The following is a 24,408-nucleotide window of genomic DNA, read 5'->3' as shown; positions in this document are numbered from 1 at the left end:
AATAACGAAGCTCTTTTTTCCCCCCAGAAACACCTCACGTCGACTTCGCAAACTTACACGCACACACATCTGGATTCAGCTCACAAAAATCACAGTTTGTTTATTTTTTTTTATGTTGTTGACACCTGAGCAGCTTCTCAGGAACAGCTGAGGTGTAAACGCCGTCATCAGAACAAAATGCCAACTGGGTATTTGAATTTCAGTTTGAGTGTAAATTGAAACTATTTTCAACAACTTACTTTTTCTCTCATTTCACAGGTGAAGCCAAAAGTCTCAAATACTTTGATTAAATTCATCAAAGAACTGATCAAAGAATCTGATCAAGCGTTCAGAGCCAGCTCTTGGTATCAGACAGATATTGATATTGATCAGAATTGATCACAAACTATTGAGGTTTGATACCTAACTAAAGGCACACTGGATGTACATGAGCTCCAAAGCTGATCTGATATGTTAAAACTTCAGTGTCTCTTGAAGGTTTCTGCAGGCGGAACCTGAGATGCACTTATGACACTTGTTTTCATTATTGATTCATCTGCTGATTATTTTCTCAATTAATTGTTTAGTCAATAAAAAGCTCAAAAGTCGTGAAAAAATGGCAGTTTTTCAGCTACATCTTCGATTTGCTTGGTTGACTACAGCTGCAACAATTAGTCAATTAATTGATTAGTCGGTTGACAATTATTTAGCCAACTGCTTTGATATTTGATCAATCGTTATGAGTCATCTTTTTAGAAAACAACTGATAGCTGATAACTGATAGATAACTGAATATCTTTGGGTTGTGGACAAAACAAGACATTTGAGGACGTCACTTTGGGCTTTCTGACTTTCTGACATTTATGGACCCAACAACTAATCGATTATAATTAATAATGAAAATAATCATTAGTTGCAGCCTTAGTTTTGAAGGACTAACAGCACAAAAACCTTAAAATGTTCAATTTACTGTCATGTGTGATAAATAAACGGAAAATTGTCACATTTGAGAAGCTGGATTTTGACTTTTTTGCTTGAAAAATGATGAATCGATTATCAAAATAGTTGCCTTTCAAACAACTGTTTCGTCTCTAACGATCACAGCACTAAAGTGACAGAGTTTACTCCAAATCTCAAGATTGTAATGTGAAACATATCTGATGCTGATGACATTAAATAGACAGAGCCCTGCAGGTTTTATGGCTGTGACAAGAGAAACTTTGACTTGAAACACATCTGATAGCTGTCGTATGTGTCCTCCAGTTACCAGTCTGGGTCAAATATAAACGAATCAGTGTTGTCCCATCATCATCATCAGGAGTTTGATACACACGATCCATCCGTCAATTACGAGATAATACTTAAATTGGATTTGTTACTTCAAACATTTCCTCGATATGAAGCTTCGAACGGAGTCTGGCTGCTTGTCACAGGAGCCGGAGGAGCATGAAGTCAGACGCCGCCGCGGCCTTTCAGGATCTCACAGCTAAGAAGATGAGCAGATTTGTAACGCTCTGTGCCCTCACAAGGTTACAGTGCCGCACTCCCAAGTCAGCGCCCGACGCCTCCGCTGGGGCATGACAGGAAACAACGCCGGCCTCCGTTTGACGGGGCAGACGCGGGAGGTGGGTGAGGCAGACGCCGGAGGTTGTCTCAAACCTGCGCTCAGGATGGGAGGATGGGTTTGACAGAAAGTAGCGAGCGCAGCCGGGTCAAAGGTTACGTGACAGGCAGCGTTTACGCCGACGCCGTTATCAAGGTTGTCAGGCGGGTCAGCAGAAAAAGGCTGCATCTCTCTCCTCTACTGTGCAGGTTAAACCGTGATAAAAATCTTCAGCATGAAAATAAACACCCTGTCCAAACTGCTGGCCCAGACTCTCTTTAAAGGGACAGATCCACCTGCAGAGTCCCTTAATTAGGGTTAGACCAGTATATTGGTTTGCCAATATATCAGGCTGATATATGATGAAGGTTCCTCCCTAACTGCAGCTTGTGAATGTGTTATTATTTCATTATTTAAATCTCCAATGTCTGACGAGAGAGAAACTGTTCCAGAGTGGTGTGGGAGGCTTTTATGCAACAGCTTCAGGCTGCCGGTCTGTAAAAAAAAAACAAAAAACCTGCAACTAGAAACATGCTTCACCCTGCTGCTAAAAGAAGAGTTTTTGGATTTAACTGGAGAGTTTTAGTCGTGATGTTTTATATGTATCCAACCTTTTTTTTTTTTTTGTCTTGTGTCACCATAAAATTAAGCAATGTGTAAGTGCAGCAACCTTCTCAGATTGGGTCACTTGGGTCGTTTTTTGGAGATATGAAGCATACAAACATACAAACATAAATTTGTCTTGCAGATTTATCTTGCAACCCCTTGAAGGGGGGGGTTCCCAAACATAAATCTTATATTTCTGCTAGTTTAGGAGTATAAAATGCGGTCATATATGCTCACTTTCCATCAGTATAGGTATCCATCCTGGCTTTTAAACAGTCAAACCTTGCAGTGCATTTCATGTGGGAAACAGAGGAATAAGGAGCATCCTCGCTGTTAGTGGCATGAAGGGGAAAAAGTACACAAGTAGCGTAAAATCCAGCAGTAAATATGTGTGTTTTAGTAGTGATGGGACCTGCCAGGAGGACACTGGTATTAAAGGACGGGTTCACAAGTCTGTCTTAAAACAACAGTCAGGTACCCAAATGAACAATGAAATCTTTCTCGCCATAATCATTCCTCCTGTTCATACTGACCATTAGAAGATCCTTTCAAAATCCACAGTCCTCCTTCTGTGCAAACATGTATTTAAAAGTTTATCTGAAGCTAATATGAAGCTTCAGCGTCCGACTGAGTCAAATCAAGTAGATATCTTTCAATGTTACAGTCTTTTTAGTGCCAAAGTCCCTCTTTTTGTTACTATACTTCCACCTCAGCTTAACAGGGAAACACAAAGAGGGAATTTGATGCTAAAAAAGACTGTAAATGTGTCAGATATCCACTTGATATGACTAACTCAGACTGCTGAAGCCTCATATAAGCTTCACATCAACTTTTAATAACTGTGTGGACACACTGTGGATTTCAGCCTCCATCACTGACACTGAAAACACATTTGAAGGATCTTTTAACAGCCGGTATGAACAGGAGGAATGATCACAACCTCTTTCACAGTTCATATAGACACCTGACTGTTGTTTTAAGACCAGACTTGAAGAACTGGTGAACCTGCCATGTTGCATGTGTGAGTGGGAAAGTTATTCAGGTCTGAACTCTTACCTTCCAAGCAGCAAGTCCTCCACAGGCCCGAGTGGGTCATCACCTCCTCGTTCTTCTTGCTGGTCTCGTTCTCGCTCATGGACTTGGTCTTGCAGACGCCGCGGGAGTACAGCCAGTAGTCCGTGCCGACCGCGATGGTCATGAGGCTGAAGGCCGCGAAGGCTCCCACCGTGGTCAGCAGCATCTGGACTCCGCGGTCGAACAGACCCATGTTTCCGCATTCCATGAAAGGGGGACCCCCTTTCCTCTTGATGTACAGGAAGTAAATATTTGAAAATTTGCGGGACCAAACCAAACCGAAAAAACGGGATATACTCGAGCGGAAGGAGAGGGAAGAAGGAGGAGGAGGATGCGGTAGGAACCTTATGGTTGCGTTTGGGTGAGGACCAAAACAAGAGAAAAAAGAGGATGTTTTGTTTTTTTTGGATGGGGGGGAAGAGAGGAAGAGAAGACTCTCCTCTCTTGTTTGTTCTCACTTTTCTACCCCCAGAAAAATGAAAAATTCAGGTATGCAGATCACCTCAGCAGGCCTTCAGCTGCAGATGTAGCCCCTCACTACACTACAGCCACTTGCAGCAGGAAAAGGTGAATTAACAACACTGAGCTATAAAGGATTAATTATGTCCTAAAGCCTATAGTGGCAGAGCCGAGCCCCCCTCCCCAAAACAATGGAAGTTAGATAAACCAAAGTGAAGCAGGGTTTATTCTCTACAGGCCTGCAAGAAAGGAGAAAAACTAGGCAACCTGTTTCTTGACTTGTAAAGGTTACAGCTGAGCAAAGAGCTGAATTAACATGAGCCCAAATGGAGCAAAGAGATGGTTAAGAGTAATGGCAGGCTTACAGTACAACAGTTCAATATGTCTGTTACAATGAGTTACTTTAGTCAGAGGCTATAACATTGCGTTTACTAGTAGTAGGAATTCAGAATTATAGCTATATCCTAAAGACTATTGTTATTATTATTCTAATGTTTTGTTATTCAGAGAGGGAAGAAATCAAGGAGATGTATAAACTGGGGAGGGAAAAGAGGGACAGCAGGGAAATCTATCATATTAGTGGAGGCAGAAAAGAGTAAACAAATGGACCAATTCAAGTCCTGTCGCGGGGAAATTAAAGCAAGTCTCGGTGTGTTTTTTATATAAGGAGCTATTGTGAGGTTTTAAAGACAAATTATTCCTCTCACAAATCAACCCTGCACACGATGGAATGAGGAAATCAAGGCTCAACGAATAAATGAATTAATTAGCAGGCTGTTTTTTCTTTTTAAAAAAACACACACGCACACACACATAAAAAGAAAATCCGATAGAAAGAAAGCCGATAAAAACCTAAATAATAAAAAATAAAATTGAAATTAACCGCTTAGATTTTCCTTTTTCCTAAAATTCTGATCCCCAGTTTCCATATGTAGCCCTATAGCTCTGGGAAGGTTTCCGCCGAAAATGGGGGTCTGCGGTCAGAGGAGGTTCGGTCGTCGACGATCCGGAGAGAGCGGGGAGCATCCAGCAAGGCAAGCCGACCATCACTCGACATAGAGCCGGCAGGAGGAGGACGAGGAGTCGGTGTGGGCGCCGCTGCAGCCGAGGATGCTTCTTCCCTGGATGGAGGAGGATGATGCTGCCGCCGCCGCCGCCGCTTCTGATGCTGCTGCTGCTGCTGCTGCTGCTTGGATATCCAAATTCACCGTGGCAGTATCACACCCAGGACGGTCCCGTTTGTATAGCCCTTGCGCCATGTAATAGGAAGAAAAATAAATTTTGATGAATGTTGCAATCCCCCTTTTTTCCCCCTCCTCCTCCTCTTCTTCTTCTTCTTCTTCTTCTTCTTCTTCTTCTTCTCTCTCTCTCTCTCTCTCTCTCTCTCTCTCTCTCTCTCTCTCTCTCTCTCTCTCTCTCTCCTGCGCTCTCCGCTGCAGGTTTGGCTGCTTGCAGGAAATAAAAAAAAAAAAATTACACAATCAGGAGAGCGACTTGCACAGATCCACAGACAGAGCTGGTGTTGTCACGATGTCAGTGTCAGCGGCGCTATACATTCAGTACATTCAGTTTAGCCTCGCTCCCCCCTCTCTTTTTTTTTTTCTTTTTTGGATGATGAGTAATGTCAGTGAAGGGAAGCTGCTCTCAATTCTGCAGGGTAGTTTCTCTTCTTCTTCTTCTTCTTCTTCTTCTTCTTCTTTCTGGCGACGGTTTAAAAGGCCTACAGTGTGTGTATGTGTGTCTATGCGCGTGTGTGTCTGTTGTGTGTGTGTGTGTGTGCGCGCGCGCGCTCTCCGCTCTGCAGCTATGGTGGCTCGTTGCTGGAAAGATATTAAAGATTTTTTAATTCCGTTTCTGTGAGTGGAGGGGGGCGGAAGGAGGGGGTGTTGCGATGGTGGACTCTCTCTCTCTCTCTATATGTGTGTGTGTGTGTGTGTTTATGTGTGTGTGTGTGTGTTTAGATGGATGGATGGATGATTACTGAATTGCATTTGTGCACACAGGCTGAGATTTATGTTTTTATTTGCTTATTATTGTCCGATCCAATTGTTGCAGCGGTCTCTCACGCATGTCCCCCGCTACTCTTCCCTGAAGTAATCTCAGTAAATGCATTTTTTTTTGTTTTGTTTTTGCCCAGACTTGCGGGCTGCACTTATCTCACATCTTGTCATGAATAACTGCAATTTTAGGCTACAGCTCGCAGCTTTAAAAGGCAGATATGGTGTCATTCTCTGCTGCAAGCGCTGATTAGATGATGTTACTTCCTCATGAATGACAATTAGCAACGAGGACGAGGCTGAACGGACTCTTAGTTCATGTGGAGCGTTTGGGTTTCTGAACTCAACGTTGCATTCGGTATATAGCTACATATTTAAAATAAGACGGAGTCCTGTGTAATTAGTGTGTAAGCTTCCTGTGTGTGGTGCTGAAAGGACAGCTCCCTCCAAGCTCTGCTCACCCTCTGTGGAGTTTGTCGCCTCCTGCTGTTCAAATATCTTTATCACAACTAAATATGTCAAATATTCTCCACGTGTCAAAATCCAAAGACAGTTAACCTTTATGCCCTTCTTGCTCCAAAACCCACTTTAAGGAAATACCGTTTAATACAATTTTCTTTAGTCATGCATGTTTAATTTCCTCCTAACGATAACATCTTGGGTGTTTTTTCAGTCTGTCCATGTTCACATGGTTCATCCATTTTGCAGTAGCTACTCAGAGCATTAGGCTGAGTAAATAACAAGAAAGTGTATGTATTTACACTTGTTGTAGCTTAAAGATCCCCTCAAGACACGTTTTAGATGTATAAAATACTCTTCGAATAGTAATTTGTGTGTTTTTTTTTCCACAAACAAGTTCAATTACATTATTTAGAATTCTTAAAATTACATCTCCTTTGAAAAATCTATGAATATATAAATATTTCTCATTTCAAAAGTTGCAGTGGTTTGTCTCCCACTTCACTGTAAAGTCCATTCTCAGTGTTTGTGTACTGCAGGCTTCAAGTTTCCACATCACACCGGTGTAAGTTGCATACTGGACCACGATTGGCTTCAAACTAGCTATGATGTCACAGATCCTGCTCATAGGTACACGTCTTAAACTCAGATTTAAAGGTGAGCACAGAGAAACTTTCCTCCTTCAGCAGATTAGTGTGAAAACAAACTCTGCACAGAGAAGAGAGCTGAAGGAACAAGAAGAAAAACACATTTTTGCAGGAAAGTTTCTTTGTGCTCGCTGAAAATCTAAGTTTTACATGTGTACCTAAGAGCATGATTTGTGACATCACAACTAATTTGGAGCCAATCATTGTCCGGTATTCAACTTACGAAAGTGTGATGTGGCGACCTGCAGCCTCCAGTGCACAAACACTGAGAATGGACTTTATAGTGAAGTAGGAGACGTCTTGTATCGAGCAGTAAAACTTTTGAAATGAACAATATTTTAATAGAATCTGTATTTTTCAATGAAAGTAAAGATGCCATTTTAAGAACTTAAAGTCTTACTGCAGAAACTATATCAAACACAAATTATTATTCAAAGCTCAGTATTTTGTCTTAATTATATCTAGATGAGCACTTTAAAAATCTCTTATAATGAAATATTGAAGTAAGCCAAAAAATATTGATACAAATAAATGTAACCAGCTGTTGAATTAACACAGTATTTCGTGCTGAGAATGTAAAACTGAAGTAATTTTCTTTGGAAAACATCTGATTGGCAGGAAACCTTAATGTGTTCAGAGGATTTTCACTCTCTCAACTCTCTTTTGTGTTTTCTCTGTCCAATAGCTTTAAATGAAAATTTCTCAGACAGCTAAAGATTTTTCCATATCAATGTAAGTCATTGAGTTAACATTTTACTCTTTCATTGACTTTTGTGAGCAGGTAAAAAGCTCAGTGCCTTGATGGAGACTTCAACACATAACTGGATGCTATTTACATCACCATCATATCAGTGATGAATGTCTTATTCTGGGAAATAACACTAATACTACTAATAAAAATTCCTTGTATTTATAGACGTCTTTTCAAGATGCTTTACACAACAAGAAATAAGGAATATTTACAGCTTCTTTCAATAATGTTAAACAGCTTCTGAGCAGAGACTAAAAATCATCAGACCTGTATCAGCGGGTCATGAGAAGGTTCATCTTTGTTTGTTTGTTTTTTAAATTTGAGACCTACGGTAAACACAGCTCTGATGATGGGGATGAAAAATGTTCATGTAACCAGCGACGTCAGAGTGCCTGTACAGGTTGGACGGCTCCTCGTGAAAAAAAGTCATCATCATGTTTCTCTCGGGCCTCGAGGCCGCATGTCAGATACTCGGATGAGCTCTGGTCAGAGACACGTTTGGACAGCCTGGTTTCTGTTGCTCTTACTTCAGCATTTATTATCCCTGAGCCACCAAGTAGCTGCATGTTGAAGCATGTAAGACTGAAATATTTTATGCGGAGGATATGGACTTTTATAGTAAAAAAATCAAACAAGTAAATAAAGGACGATTTAAAGATTTGATATGCACACAAAGACATTCACATGCAGTATATACAACCATACTTTTACGTACATATACTCAGTCATATATACATTTAAAGTAAACAAATACTTGTGCAGAAGAGGAAGCTAAAAGTTCGTACAAAGATCAACAGAATTACATTAAATAAAAATAATGAGGAATAGGAAGGCCACAACAAAATGAAGAAATGTAAGTAAAAATAGAGATATATTATCAGTAAAGTGTATGTTAAGTTAAGTTGCTACAATTCTAATGTTGTAGCAACTTGAGGTGGAGTTAATTTAACTACTTTTAGGCAGTTTGATGTATAAAAATGCCTCATCATTTCTTGGATGTTCACAGGTTTTGAATGATTTAAAGGGGAAATATTCTGCACATTTCCAGGTCTATATTTATATTCTGGGGCTCTAACAGAATATCTTTGCTTGATTTAAAGTTAAAAACTCCTTATTTATCTTATACTGGCTCTTTATGCAGCCCCTCAGTTCAGCCTCTGTCTGAAACAGGCTGTTTTAGCTCCTGTCTCTTTAAGGCCCGCCTCCAAATGAGCCCACTGTGATCTGATTGGTCATCGTCCAGAAGCTGCCCCTCAGGTCCGGAGGCTACGTAAACAAACAACAGTAGTAGGATTTCACTTCTTTTTCTTGTTCTTTACTCGAAATGGAAACTTCTCAAATAAATCTGTACATGTTTGAGCCCAAATCCAATCAGAAAAATGCAAGTGGACAATGTGAACAACCCGTTGAACAACTTTAGCAACAAAGGCTATCTGACGTCAGTTCGATGATGAAATAAAGGTGATATTACAAATGAAGCTTTCAGTGCAGGTTGAAGCCGTGACTTTTGACTTTCAACATACATTTTTACATACATTCATCTCAAGTTTTGGAACTTTAACCATGTTTAATGTAGACATCCGACATCATAACAGTATAAAAACGACAGACAATCACAAAAAGCATGATATGTCCCCTTTAATGTAGTGAAGGGGAAGTATAAATCAGCGCAAAATGGAAATACTCAAGTAGGAATACCTCAAAATTGCATTTAGTCTCGTCCTAAACTATGCAGGACTAAGTGGACTACGGCACATACGTTTTCTGAACAGTGACAGCCAGGAACGGATCCAAAGATCTCTAGTGTGTTGTTGAGGTTTTCAGGTCTGGGGTTGTCATTTTTTATGAAGTCTCCTCCTCAACAACTACATTATGAAACCAGCGTTCATTCCACAGGAAAATAAGCCCTCTGTGCAGCAAAATCTCTCTTGCAGATACTAACGCTTTTCCCTGAAGAGAGACCTTGAGCTCTGACTAAAGACCTCTCTGATTATTCCTCTCTGCCAGGATTTGGGACACCCTTCGCTTTCATTAAACAATTATCCCTGACAGGCGAGGAGGATGCGCAAATCAGGTCCCAGGCCCGCACCCACACTGGTCCCACGTGGACTCTTTATGCCAATCTGACATTAACTCAGCAAGCTGGAAATCCTGCCCTAATTGGGGCCTTGTTAGAGGACCCCTCGAGCATTGGCTCAGGGAACGCTTCCAGTAAATTGTGCTCTGGGGTAAAAGAGGGGAGAAGGAGGGGAAAAAAACAGAAGCTGTCTTTAAGGTGGTCGCACTTTGAACGTTAGTTTCTATCTTCAGTAATTGAACCTGATTAGTGTGAGTCTCTGGGTGAGGAAGCACCCAAGGGTCCTCTGGTCTCCAGGGTTAAAAACATTTCTTCCCTCTAAAAAGGCAAAACCAGGAAGGCAAACTTTACATTGCACAGCGAGCAGTTAGAAGGTTTTTAACGATACGTAATATATATGTTTTTTGGAATTGAAGCTGGCAACGAACGTGATTTTGTGCTCTTCATTATTTTTTCGTTGGATTATTTGCATACTTAAAATATATTTCTCACACACTTTTGTAACTTTCAGGGTAAAAAAAAGCTTATGATAAAACTGATACACAACAAAAACAACAAAAAGAGACCCAAAACAATAAATTTTTGGGCAATTATAGTCAAATTTGGTACATTTCATGAAAATTGATGCAGCAGAACCAGAGATATCATCCTTTTTATTTCACACATTATTCTTTCTTGTCAAAATCTGGCACTTACATTAAATCTACATTACCCACAATGCATAATGACTCGATTCACTCGACTGTACAGATTTGGGTGTGTTATGCTAGTAGCGGCTAATGTAGCCTGGAGCCTCCAGCAGAGATGGGGAGCAGCTACAAAGGTCTGCTAACCTCACTTCTTTCTAACTCCACAACCCCAGATTCATTTTCATTTTAAAAACTTGTAGTCTTCAGCCCCAGCCGACGCTGACTCGAGTGACATCACTTAAGGCAATTTATCAGATTTCACACAGCAGCTCCCTCTGGAGACACAGGAGGCTTTATACCAGTTTTTTTTTCAGATGTGCAGTAGTACTCACGCGGTGTTACTGTGTGTTCTGCTGTGTTACTGTGTGTTCTGTCGATGTTTTGCTGCTATGTTGCGTGTGAGGACACTGCCATGTCAGCAGCGTTTCCACCCTGATCCCCGGGTGCCTGCGCTGAGCCGAATGCAGCTGAGTGAGCGTTTTGACATGGCTGTCCCTGCACTGCCAACCCCCTCTCTCTCTCTAACACACACACACACACACTCTCTCTCACACACATACACACACTGCCCTTCGCTCAGCTCCCAGCACCATACATGCTGCTGCCGCTGCTCCATATGTATGACGGCCTCTGGGTTCAGTCCAGGTACAGTGTCCCTGGGTGCTTGTCCAAAAGTCTCAGTGTGAAATTCACGGGGCGTCCACCTCCATCTCACCTCAGTGAAAGATGCTCACCTGGCCTCAGGTCGCTGCAGTAACGCTGCAGTTTGTGCTGCAATGCCGTAGAGGACATTAGTATTCTCTCAACCTTTATTTATTGATGGAAAGTCAGCTGAGCACCATGTTGTTTTGCAGTACTCACATTACACATAGAGTTTAACCGTTGTTAGTTATCTCATTTTGTGCTCTTACATTTGATGGTTTTCATGCAAAATAATAAATTAAAATGTGGAGACTAAACTTCTTCAAAGTTTAGTTCACATTGACTTCTGTTGTGCTGACTGTGTGGAAGAGTTTTATAAAAGTGAACTCAGTATCAGTGGTGGAATAATAGTATTCTGATCCTTTACTTAAGTAAAAGTATCAATACAGCAAGTATTATTAGCTTGATGTAGTTAAAGTATTGCAGTAAAAGTAGTGGTTTGGTCCCTCTGACTGATATATTATTATATATGACATCATTAGATTATTAATAGTGAAGCATCAGTGTTAGAGCAGCATGTTACTGTTGTAGCTGCTGGAGGTGGAGCTAGTTTCCACTACTTTATATACAGTTAGCTGGTTTAGTCCAGTGGTTCCCAACCTAGGGGCGGGGCCTCTCCAAAGGGTCAGCAGATAAATCTGAGGGGTCGTGAGATGATTAATGGGAGAGGAAAGAAGAAAAAACAAAGTTCAGATACACAAATCTGTTTTCAGTTTCTAGACTTTTTCTCTAATCTTTGACTTTTGCTGAAATATTGGATCATTTGAACATTTATTGAAATGAAAGCATGTAAGAAGTTTAGAGGGAAAAATCACTATTTGGTGGAGCTGTTAACAACTCATAGACATGTGAAATGTGACCCCGACTACACACTGCTTTTTGTAAGACGTCAAAAGCCAAAAAGGTTGGAAACCACTGGTTTCATCTTTAACAATGTGTTGTATTTTAAAAGCTTGTTATATTATCCATTGTGTCAAATCTTCATCTGAAAAGTAACTAAAGCTGTTTAATAAATGTAGTGGAGTAGAAAGTAGAATACTTCCCTCTGAAGTGGAGTGGAGTGGAAGTATAAAGTAGCATCAAATATAAATACTCAAGTAAAGTACAAGTACCTCAAAATTGTACTTAAGTACAGTACTTGAGTAAATATACTTAGTTACTTTCCACCACTGCTCAGTATTGAGAAATGCATGTTAACAATTGTAAAACACCTGTCACTCTGCATACTCTACATACTCCGATGCAGCAGGAGGCGCTGTGCAGCTTTTACGCTGCGATCCGCCAATAAACACGAAGACGACGATGAAGAGTTTATAAAACCCAAAGTTGCAGAATAGAAACTGTTAGTGGAACATCGTTGACGTGACCGGACCGACCGGACCCAGACCACGTCATCGGTGTCTCAGTACGGTTGTCTTGTTTGGACCTCACCGGTGTGTCCAGACCTGCTCTGATGAAGCTTTGCAACGGGGGAAACGAATCAGAGTCTGAAACAATTGAACTAAAAACAACGAAGGTTTGTAAACTCCCAGATATTTACATCTGTCCACACTGTCACGTGGTTATCAGCTGAGTGTGTGATGTCAGTGTCAGTCAGTGTCAGTGTGTTGGTTTGTTTACAGTTACAGGTGGTGTACGGACACTGAGCAGCGGATGTGGCAGCAGGACACAAACAATCACATGCTGCTTTGTGTGTGTGTGTGTGTGTGTGTGTGTGTGTGTGTGTGTGTGTGTGTGAGGGAGAGAGTGAGTCACACTTCTGATTTGTCATCTTTCGCTTTGCATTTTATAACTTTTTCATGTTATCTTTTTTGTTTTATTTCTGTTTCTAACAGGAAAACTAGAGAATGATCAACTCAATCTGCGTCCTCTTTCCTTAATCCCCTGCTTTCTTTTCTTTCCTTGTTTGTTTGTTTGTTTGTTTCACCAAAAAAAAAATTAGGCTACTATTATTTCAAATGTCAATATGATCCTTTAAACGCCATAAATAGTGTTTTATTTCAATCTTTGCCACAAAAAGCGCCGTCTTTTACCGCACCAGTAGGCCTGTACTGGTTTTAATACGTTGCACACTGGGCTGGGTAGTAACTCGTTACAAGTAACGCAAATGATTTAAAAAAGAGTTTTTTAGGACCTTTTTAAGGACCTTTTTAGTAACTTTTCCCATTCTCTTTTAAAACGGCACTTTTACTTTCTACTTTAGTATATTTTAGGCCAGTAATCTACTTTTAACTTCACTCCATTTGCCATTTATACCTTCGTTACAACTAGTCTGTAGTTGTATCTACTATGAATCTATTATGCATTTTATTACATTAACTGAAATGAGTTGTCATCCAAGCTGTGTGCGCTCGGTTACGTAACAGAGCTTTAACTTGTCTCCTTTGCTTTGTGCCAGATAATAATGAGCTAGAAAAATGCAAAAAATGAGAAAATCAGGCAAATAACTTTTCAATTTAAAGTTTGGTTGTTTTACGAATGTAACAGTTATTCAAATCCAGTAACTACACATTGTGCCACTGTGCACCCTGCAACCCTTTTCACAACTTTCACTTTCTTTGAAGGGCGTATTAAAAAAAAAAAGTCTATGCAGAACAGATGCAGGCTTCACACTGTATAAACATCTAAATCAGACGATCACTGTATGATTCTGATATATTAACAGAATCCTCTCGTTAATCTATTTCTTTTCTCTAATTCGCATTAGTTGTTATTTGTTTTATAGCGATGAATGATGGTGAATTCATTAAAAAGAATGTGACCGGTGAAACTCAGCTTGGCTTTCACTCAGCGGGCTTCCAGTTGTTATCTATTCAGGAAACACACACAGGCAAAGAGCAAATATGGGCGGATGAAACAGTCTTGTTGGGGTTTCCGCGTGACGCACGCGCCTCAACAATGCGCCGCTCCCATGTTATGACCACAATGAGTCTTTACACTGTAAAGATTATGCTTTAGGAATAATCATATTCTATTGAGTTCCTGTGCTATTGGAGGAGGCAAATCATAAGTAGCGCCCTTCATATCAAAGCAAGTGGTTTAGTTTGCTACATGTCCATATACAGATAACAACACATACAGGCAACAATAGCAGGCTAGACAGCTAGCATGTATGATATTTTAAAGCGATACCTTCATATAGATTAAAAAAAATGAAGTAAAATAAATAAAAACAAAAGTAATAGCTAAATTACAGATAATAAACATGTAAAGCAAAGTGCCTAGAAATAACCATGTTGCACAGTGGATTAACACTTATTATTCCAAAAAGAGACTTGACTCACACTCTTCATCAAAGACTTGAGATGTGGCTTGTACTTGCATAAAATGACACACTAAACAATATTAAACACGAGATAACTTGTACTTGGAGTAGTTTATTGACCAAGTACTTTTATACTTTTAGTTGAGTAGGTTTGTGAAATGGTAATTTTTTTACTTTGATTTGAGTATTTTTTATGGGAGTAATTGTACTTTTACTCGTGTAAAAACATTTCAGTACTCTACACACCACTGGTTGCACAGGAAACATCATATAGCGGTTTTGATGTTGGATATTAAGACATTCGACCATGTTAACCCTCAATAATTGTTGCGTAAGATCATCAATCCTCACCAGATTTGTTGTGCATTAAAGAATAAAACTGATACAAGGAAAATAACAGGCTGAAGTTAGGGACTGTCTGTAAAGTACATTTATATTTCAAACTAGCTTTATTGTTCATCTCTGAGTCCACCTACTGCGCGCATATTCCCTATTTTTATAGATTAAAACCATGAAATATGGACTAATAAGGTTTTACAGCATTTTTTCTATAATTTATTTAATCTGAGACACTTGTTTTAATCTTGGCCTCTTCCCACTAGATGCACAATCCCCAGCTTTTCAATAAATGCATTATATTAGCTCAGGGGGCGATATCATGCAATATGGCCCAATGAACTATTACAGCCTGTTTTTCCCAAAGCTTTCCACACCTTCTGTCTGAGACTTATCAAACCAGCTTTTTTTCATCTGGGCGTCCTCCAACTAAATGTTCCAGTTTTTAGATAAATATCATGCAATATTGCCCAATGAGCTACTGTCTATATATATTACTGTTAGAATCATGTATATAAGGATGTGAATAAAAAGCTTAGAAACAGATGTGGAGAAGAAAAGCTCTCCGATCTTCTGCTGTTGTCCATTGAGAAGGACGTCCCAATTGACCATAACGAGGCCGTTAACATTTACAAACTCATAGCCAAAAGAATTCTCCTTTTTATTTCAACAATCTTGCTTCTTGCAAGACAAGACTGCTCAAATCAGCTAATTTTACAAAATGTTAATACAGTAGTTCCATGTTTTTACTACAGATGTGTTTGAGAAATAAAGATTTAAAACGTTACCCATTCCCAATAAATTATATTACAGTTTAAAAAGTAAATCCTCTTGAATACAGATGTATTGTTTTCCTTATATTCAGATTCATAAAATGTTCAATGCTTTTTAATTTATTCCTAAAATAAATGAGATAAATAAATGCAGAGAGCATGAAAAACTAAATGACCACTATCTTTATGTCTCTACTTTACTTACAGTAAGACTGTCAGCATTAAAAATGTCTTTCACTCCGTTTATGTCTCAATGTGTCTGCATGATGAAGCTTTATAAATCCATTAAACTAAATCCCATAATGTGAGTTTATTCATGTGTAGGCCTACAGCACTGGAGAAAACCCAGAAAATAACTAGAAGATATTTTCTGGACAGTGTTTTGCGTTCAAAACCTTAAATTTTCTGTTTTTCAGTTCACAATTATTTTGTCTTCTGTTGTCTCTGGAGTCAGAACTGAGATGTGTTTAATGTGTCAGAGGTGTCATCCACGTGTAGTTGTGTGAGGAGTGAACTGAGATCAGCTGGGAACAAATACAGATGTTCTGGATGTCTCGTTTCCATGGAAACCACTGATTTTAGGCCTACAGCCTGTGTGTACACACCGCTGTTCACAGCACATTTGCAGTGCTTTTATAAAGGCTACTGTAGGTCATCTAATGTAAGTTTCTACCAGCTTATCTCCAGCAGGGTTCACATCAGTGAGTAATCTATTATATCATCTGAACATATTTCAGAATCTCTTTTAGTAATTATCATAAATTCATATTTTTTCTTTTTTGCAAAAAGGAAAAAGGAGATAAGTTTTGATGTAAAGATGCCTTTCTACCACTAGATGGTACTGTTGTACAAGATTTATGATATGTGATCTGTTGCTGAACAGTTCTGAACATATACTATTGTACTATAAGCTTTTAGATTTTTAATTTTTAATTTACACATTATTTTGACCTCTTTTAAGGTTAAGGTTTGGCACAGCAATGCAGAAAATGTTTGAGTAAAAGCAGAGTAGGGATTTCTGGCACAACTTTACCTACTAAGAAAGATGCATGAAAAAGGAAAGAAATATGAAGGGGTCAAGACTCCAAACTTTTTCACATCAAGGACCCCTAAACTGACACAAATTAGACCACAGACCCCCATCTGATTTAGATTTTTACTTTTAGATGTTTTATTAAAGAAAGCGTATGAAACCCATGACCAAAACAGTCGTTGTGTTACTTATGGATGGAATTACAGTGAAAAGAAATTATTCCCCTTTTTGCTGGGGAACCCCTGAAACCCTCTCAAGGATCCCTGGAGGTCCCCAGACCCCACTTTGAGAACCACTGCTATAAAGAACAAGCGCGTTTTGGATCATTGCCTTCAGCAGTGTCTGTTTAGGCGTACAACACACCACAAAGAACACCTACACAGGATACTTATGGGGAGATTTCAATTATATTTATTATTGCTTTGGGTTATATCATTAAGTAATTTGTGTTTTCCCGACAGCACTTGAAGGCAGCATCAGGTAAGCATTTGTCAGGTGAAAGTGTGCTGCTGCCTGGACTTTAAACTTTAATCGATATCACACACAGTTTCAGCTTCCTAAATAAACTCAGCTGACTGATAAGTCTGGAATGAGTTACGTGCAGAAACGGGCATGTTTTAACTTGTTGATGTGAAGTAAGGAAAACGAAAGTAACAGTTGAGTCACACCCATGGAAATTTTGCCTTGCATGATTACTAACCAAGTGATTTAATCATTTCAACAGATTCAGTGGACTCAACTCATGCGTTGTGATCTCCAGCACAGTTAACGATCACAATCCTTATTTATTTATTTTTTATCCATGCAGGTAATACGATGGTGAGGCTCTAACAAGGACACAGCACACCGAGACAAGAAAAATGGCTGCGCCAAGGTAAAGTTCGAATCTCTAAGTTGCTGCTACTGCACAGAAAATGAAGGAAAGGCTTTTAATACTGTAACAACAAAGTGTCAAAATGGCGGAAGTATGTTTTCCTGGAAAATTTCTATGTAATTTGCAGGTATGTAACAGTTATTTTTAGAACATTTTACAAAATTGGTGATGCAGTTTGGTTCAAATTTGGTTTATAGTTTGGTTCATATGTTAATTGCAAAAGAGAGAGAGAGAGAGAGAGAGAGAGAGAGAGAGAGAGAGAGAGAGAGAGAGAGAGAGAGAGAGAGAGAGAGAGAGAGAGAGAGAGAGAGAGAGAGAGAGAGAGAGAGAGAGAGAGAGAGAGAGAGAGAGAGAGAGAGAGAGAGAGAGAGAGGAGAGAGAGAGAGAGAGAGAGAGAGAGAGAGAGAGAGAGAGAGAGAGAGAGAGAGAGAGAGAGAGAGAGAGAGAGAGAGAGAGAGAGAGAGAACCGGTTAAGGGTTAAGGGAACAGAAACAGGAAAAAAACGGGAGGTGGATTACTTTTTTTTAATTCACATGAAAAACAAATTAATTATTTGTTCATCCTGTTATCAAACAAGTTGAACAGCTTTGGACCCGGAGGCAGCAATGCAATTCCCTGCCTAGTCTGACGGAAAATAGAGGACGGTTGGTTGAGTAGGCGGTCCTACAATGTGGTCCAGGACTGCATCTGCTGGTGTATTTGTGTGAATGCAACAGCAAACAAAAAACAGTGATACACCCTTTGTAGGCCTTTTTCACAGCAGACATTTGTATTTGTCATGGTAGGAAAAGCACACGTGTTACAGATGTTACTGAAGCCCCAGTAAACTGTGACCAGGATCTTGACACTGCAGTTACATTGAATTTAGTCATCATTCATTTTATTATTTACATGTCATTTACATGTCAAAATATCCTCCATGAAAAGGCCTATTATTATGTAGAAAAGTTGTTCTCAACCTTTTTGGCTTGTGACCCTTAAAACAAAGTCAATCTCTACTTGTGACCCATCGCCACTGGTTATATTGGGGCCTGAAGAGGTAAAATAATACATTATTTCACAAGCAAGTAAAAAGAAAATATTAAAGGAACATAACAAATGAATGTAATTTTGTGTAGTGGAAATATTTGCTGCTTTTCCATCCCTGTTAATCATTTCACAAGCCTTCAGGTTAATCTTGTGACCTCGGAGGGGTAGAACATATAAGCCTATATATATAGGTGGGCCTTGTGGTTATATTTTAATCAATGTGTGTATAAATAAAGTATATGTGTCTATATGTGTATTTGTGTTAAGTGTGAGCTTTTCCTGCTATGGGCATTATTATCAGCTAGCAAAAATTCTGGCTCAGAACAGAATTGATTATTTCTGTCATTTAAGAACATTAAAAACTCAGCTGACACTAAAGGTTGCTTTATACTCCCTCAGACATGCTTGTTGGAAGGTGGAAAAGACTGGAGGGCAGAATATTTTCTACAGCTCAGTGCTGACAAGACAGAGGTTCTGGTTTTTGCCCCAGAAAAGGTTGCCCCTGTGATTATGAAAAGTATTGAGCCTCTTTCCTCCGCTGCCCACTCCAACCTACGCAATTTAGGGGAAATATTTGATCAATCCTCGTTGTTCGACACCCATATAAAGCAGCTGACCAGATCTTGTTTTTTCCACTTAAGAAATATCAGTAAATTGAGATCTGTTGAACTAGAAATGCTTATATATGCCTTTATCTCTTCTTGCATTGACTACTGTGACATACTATTCTCTTCTCTTAGTATCTCTGCCCTTGATCGTCTGCAGACGATCCAAAATTGGGTAACCTGTAAGAAACAAGTTGGCGTTTTTATGTTTTTATTGTGTATTTTATACTGCAGACTGTGTTTTTTATTGTACTGTGTTTGTCTATTTCGCACTTTTTAATCAAGTGACTTGGGAGGTCACCTCATCTGTTATTTCTTTCTTTGTTGCATCATGCTAATGTAAATCATTTTGTGACTAACGTCTATAAAAAGCTCTATATAACTAAATTTTACTTACTTTACTTACTATTAATCTCTCTAGCTCTCCTTTTTCATTCATGACACAACTATTTCTGTCACTCTTCATGCGAACAGTCGAGTGCAACACTATGAATGTCTTACAAGAGAGACTGTCTGAAAATGTGCGCTGTTATCCCTGTATTTTAATATTGTGTTGCCCCCATCCCCCTTCCCTCTCCGTGACGGTCTGCTTGTTGCTCCGCCTTTTGAATGAAGCTATTTGGAACAACTATAAACACATTTGTCGTAAGAACCAGTTTTGATCGACCATAAATAGACCTTTACTAACTGCAGCTGAGTGTCATAAACATGTACAGTACATTTTAGAACAATATATAATGATGACATCAGCATAAAACTGAGACTCAAAGTTGACAACTAATGTTATTAGTGTTAATCATAAACATTAGAGGATCCAGTGCAGATCCCTGTGGTACACCCCTGGGGAATTATAGCAATTTTATAGAAACATTTTATTGTTTTATTGTTTTTTACTCCGTTGGAGTGTTAGGACTACTTCAGGGCTGTGTGCTCAGGTAGTGAGAACCAACAGTTAAGACTTTGGATTAAAAAAAACTGTCAGGCAATTTTCAGTGCTGAATATTTTTTGTCAGCAAATGCAGAACGGTAGATTCTGCCAGATCTTTCTCCTGTACTGGCACAGAGCAAATGTGGAGCTGTTTGGTTTACTCCACATTAACAGTACTGTTGATTGTTTGAATTTATTTTGAAATCTCACATACTGGATGTTGTTTTGTTTTACAGAGAGGAACTACAGGAGGCCTTGTGCCAGTACACTACAGATACCCTTATCTGCATTGACACAGTGAGAGGATTCTGTGAGAAGATCTCTAAATGGATGCTTGGGAGGGAAACAGAGTTAAACATGATTATGGACATTAAAATCAGAGCTGACAAAATTGACCTGAGCATCAGCCATGTTACCCAGTCAGAGAACAGAGGCAATGCTTTTCTGGAATATATGAAGAGCAAGGTGACCCGCGTGACTGCAGACAGCAGGCGTGAAGAGCTGGAGCAGGAGCTGGCTGCTGTGCTGAAGGACACTCTGGGAGGCCTGGAGAAGCTCGACTGCTTCCTGGATGCAGTGGAGAGGCTGGCGGTCACCTCGCTGCATGTGTTTAATGAGGAGAACCGGGTGTCGCATCTGCCCCAAGAGATCAGCCCTGACACTGTTCAGGTTGGCATCATTGCTGCACGGCGGGTCTGCCCACTCCTCCTCCAGTTTAAAAGAGATGCAAGCATCTTCTTCCTTCCCAAACTTCAGAATGTGGAAGTGTTCGCATATCAGTTGGACAGATACATCCAGACCACCCAGAAGATCTGTGACACATTAGAGAAAAGGTAAACTGACACTTCATTTTCAACAGCACATTCTGTTCTTTAAAATAATATACAGATTTGGAAAAGAAACAATATCTATTGTAGAAAGTAAGTGGAACTGTGTCGTTCACAGCTGTTTCAGTGAGTTTTCCCTGAAGATGGCTATGAATACTGTGGTAGACCTCGATGTGAATATGTCTGAAGATGACATACGAAGGATGCTTTGTCACATTAATCAGCTTGAGGAAATCAGGTAAGCAATGCTCCTGTGTTTGACCCACAGTATAGAAAGATGGGCATAGCAAGGTGTGATGTCACCTATTGGTTGCCATTGGAGCCAGTGTGAAGCCCTGTTGCAACACCGAGCGGAGCACACTTTGGTAACGTTATCACAATTTAGTTAAAGTAGCTAACAGGACAGGTATCATAATCAAGTAACATCAAACTTACCGAAATATTGCGACAATAGTCAGACTGAGTGTGAATCCTGGAGCCGGGAGAGCAGCAGGTGAGCCAAATGTCAGTCATAGCTGTCGATCAACGCCCACACAGCAGACACCAAAGCTAGGCTCCTATATCTCTTCAAATCTTGTTAACGGAGCAATAATTTCCAAAATGACTGCCAGCACATTCATAAAAAGGTCTGAATCAAGCAATTATTGTGACTTTGATAAAAACAATGATTGACTCTGTATTTCTACAGAGAAGTTGACACTTCTGGAATGGGAGTCAATTGGAGCCAGCATTTAACGGCCATCACTGGCGTTGCACTGCATGTGCTTCCACATTGGCTTCAGCCTCAAGCCGATGAAGTTGTAGTTTGTTTTGTCCCCAAATATTATGTTAGCACGGTTGTGCACAGTGTCTATAGTTACAGTAATGTAAATTTAATCAGCATGAATGATCCTCAAAAGACTGTTTGATAAATACTGCAAAAATAGGTGTACAGTGCAAAAGTATGTGTTTGCTTGCTTGATGGCATCCTACTCTGCAGAAAGGTCACAGTCCAAGCAATGCTGTAAATCAATCTCTGTCTTGATTTTATTAGATATGCTTGTGGCAACAGCGCAGTGGATATTAATGTCAGTCTGTCAGACTGTCAATGTACCACTTTGGTTTCAGATTGAAATATGTCAACAACTATTGGATGGATTGCCATAAACTTTGCTGTGAAACATTCATGGTCCCCAGACAGTGTCGTCTAATGACTTTGGTGATTAGGTCTAAATCCACAGTGTGTCCACACAGTCACTTTGTTCAAAAATGCATTTAAAAGTTGATCTGAAGCTTATATGAGACTTCAGCAGTCTGAGTTAGTCTTATCAAGTGGATATCTACATTTACAGTCTTTTTAGCATCAAATTCCCACTGAGATAAACTTTTGTTTTTGCATAGAAGAAGGCTTGTGGATTTTCACTTACATTGTAAGTGCATTATGAAGGGATCTTCTAATGGCCAGTATGGTCAGGAGAAATGATTATGGCCAGAGAAACCTATTTCAATGTTCATTTGGGCACCTGACTGTTATTTTAAGGGACGTAAAAAATTGTGAACCTGTCCTTTGAAAGCTAATTTTCATTCAGACTTTTGAGACGTGTAATCTTCTTACATATTCTTTGTCTTAATTTTTTCTTTTCTCTTAATCAGGATGGACCAGCACTTCCGGATGGTGTTCTTGTTTGAGGAGGAATCATGTCGTCACTTCATCAGTGAGTTTGATGAACGACAGCCCAGGATGCTGCAGTTTCTAAATGACCTGGAGGAGAGTGCTGTTAAGCTAGACAGGATGAATAAAGGGGCAAAGATCTCCAGCGTGGCAGGAAGCTCGGTTGGCGCGGTTGGTGGTGTTCTTTCCATCATTGGTTTGGCATTAATTCCTGTAACAGCTGGAGTGTCTCTCGCTCTGACAATGACTGGGGTGGGGCTGGGAATTACCAGCGGAGTTAACAGCGCTGTCACCACAGCCACAGAGATTGGAGTCAACCGCACATATCAAAAGAAAGCCAGTGAAGCCTTCCAGAGCTTCATGGAAGATGTGCAGAGTCTCCAGGATTGTCTGGACGAGGTCACCAACAGGGAAGCAAGTCAGATAGATGTGGCTGTGGGAGTAAGCAAGGTGCTTTGTAAAGTTGGTCTTGTTGGAAAAAGCATAGATTCACTTGCTGATGCTGCCTCTGCTGTTAAGATGTTGAAAAGTGAGGAGCTGATTGTAGGTGCTGGTAAGGTGGTGGCCCAGGAAGGTAAAGCATTACGTAACGTGCCCAGAGTGGCGTCAGACATCCCAGATATTGGTCAAGCAGCAGTCAAAGGGCCCCTTGCTCTCACCAAGTCAGCCAGGGCTGGTCTCATTGCACTCAATGCTCTTTTCCTCGGCATGGACATCTTCTTCATCTGTAAAGACAGCATCAGTCTGGCCAAAGGCAACGAGACCGAAGTCTCACAGTTCATCAGAGCCAGAGCTGCACTTTGGAGCTCAGAGATGGACTCATGGAAGAAAACCCGCGATTCGCTGTGTCAGGGTCTGCTGACATCAGAGAAAAAACAAGTTATCCTGGAGACACCATTTGAGCCAGAGATGGAGATCAAGAAAGATAAAGAAACAGAAATGGAATTTCCATCTGACGAAGTAGATGAAAAAGTGAAAGAAAAACAGTCTTGTGTAATACAGTAGAACAGCTGGAAATCATTGATCAGTGTTGAACATCATTTAAGTCTTTGAGCAATTCTTAATTAGCTGCATTTCTAATGACATGAACTGATGTATTGAGTGTATGATTTTTGACTGGATTTATATACCTTTTGCCAACTTTGAAGCTTGTTTAAACACATAATGCATTACATCTGCCATTCAGTGATACATTTGACACAGAATAGTATGTGAAAAATAAGAAAACTACTTTTAACGCAAGAGTTGCCATTTTCTACCATGTCCAATGCTTCAGTGTATGTTTTAATAACAGAGCACAATACTTAAATTAGATTGTATTAGAATAATGCTAGGTGCCTTTTCTGCTTCATTTATTAGACACCAAGTAGCCAAAATAAATGTGTTTTGATGTTGTTTTTTTTGTGATATTTACTTAACTATCTCTGAAGATATAGCATCACTTATGCTGTAGCACTTACTTTCCTGCACTCATCTGTAAATAATACTGTATTTTTGCACTTCTGGTTGGATGCTAACTGCATTTCATTGGCTTTGTACCCGTACTCTGAACAATGACAAAGTTGGATCTAATCTATTGTTTCATGAAATGGAGGCAGTTTTCAAAGATGTGGTGTCCATGGAGATACCTGCTTTTGTCTTTGCAGTGTCTTATTTTTGTAATGTTTTGATTTTATAATGAAACTATATCACTGTTTTCACTATTTTTACTATCGTGTATCTATATTCAATAAACCTATGTAAATGTAAGACACAGATTGACTTTCTTTCTTCTCTTTGTCTTAAACTTTTAGTCTTGTTTAGTTTAGTTTAGTTTGGTAAGTTTTATTACTAAAGTACTCTACTTTGACTTGACTTCAACCACTGGACACAAGATGTCTCCTACTTCACTGTAAAGTCCATTCTCAGTGTTTGTGCTCTGGAGGCTTCAAGTTTCCACATCACACCTGTGTAAGTTGCATACTGGACCATGATTGGCTGCCAACTGGTTGTGATGTCACTGCTTGTGCCAAGGTACCAATCCTGTATTTACATTTTTATTAGT

General features: G+C 39.7%; 2 protein-coding genes across 2 annotated transcripts in view; one reads left to right on the top strand and one right to left on the bottom strand.

The window, feature by feature from the left end:
* Positions 1-4,660, bottom strand: part of cacng2a (calcium channel, voltage-dependent, gamma subunit 2a) — a 68,865-nt gene extending 64,205 nt beyond the window's left edge. Inside the window, exon 1 of the mRNA XM_067570676.1 lies at positions 3,245-4,660. Coding sequence (XP_067426777.1) covers positions 3,245-3,470 — 226 coding nt within the window. The 5' untranslated portion in view covers positions 3,471-4,660. The remainder of the gene's footprint in view (positions 1-3,244) is intronic.
* Positions 4,661-12,321: 7,661 nt separating this feature from the next.
* Positions 12,322-24,113, top strand: LOC137168136 (uncharacterized). Its single transcript, XM_067570629.1, has 5 exons — positions 12,322-12,559; positions 17,259-17,324; positions 20,123-20,719; positions 20,832-20,951; positions 22,346-24,113. The coding sequence occupies exons 2-5, from the start codon at positions 17,311-17,313 to the stop codon at positions 23,367-23,369; spliced, it is 1,755 nt and encodes a 584-aa protein (XP_067426730.1). The 5' UTR covers positions 12,322-12,559; positions 17,259-17,310; the 3' UTR covers positions 23,370-24,113.
* The last annotated feature ends 295 nt before the right edge of the window (positions 24,114-24,408 follow it).

The sequence above is a fragment of the Thunnus thynnus genome, chromosome 17, assembly GCF_963924715.1.
Source record: "Thunnus thynnus chromosome 17, fThuThy2.1, whole genome shotgun sequence".
Classification (NCBI taxonomy): domain Eukaryota; kingdom Metazoa; phylum Chordata; class Actinopteri; order Scombriformes; family Scombridae; genus Thunnus; species Thunnus thynnus.
This window is presented reverse-complemented; position numbering and strand designations above follow the sequence as displayed.

What these genes read in the sequence shown, in the direction of transcription:
- LOC137168136 (XM_067570629.1), top strand. An exon ending in TGTGACACATTAGAGAAAAG is followed by an intron (nt 20,720 to 20,831) that starts GTAAACTGACAC and finishes TGTCGTTCACAG; the next exon opens with CTGTTTCAGTGAGTTTTCCC. An exon ending in AATCAGCTTGAGGAAATCAG is followed by an intron (nt 20,952 to 22,345) that starts GTAAGCAATGCT and finishes TCTCTTAATCAG; the next exon opens with GATGGACCAGCACTTCCGGA.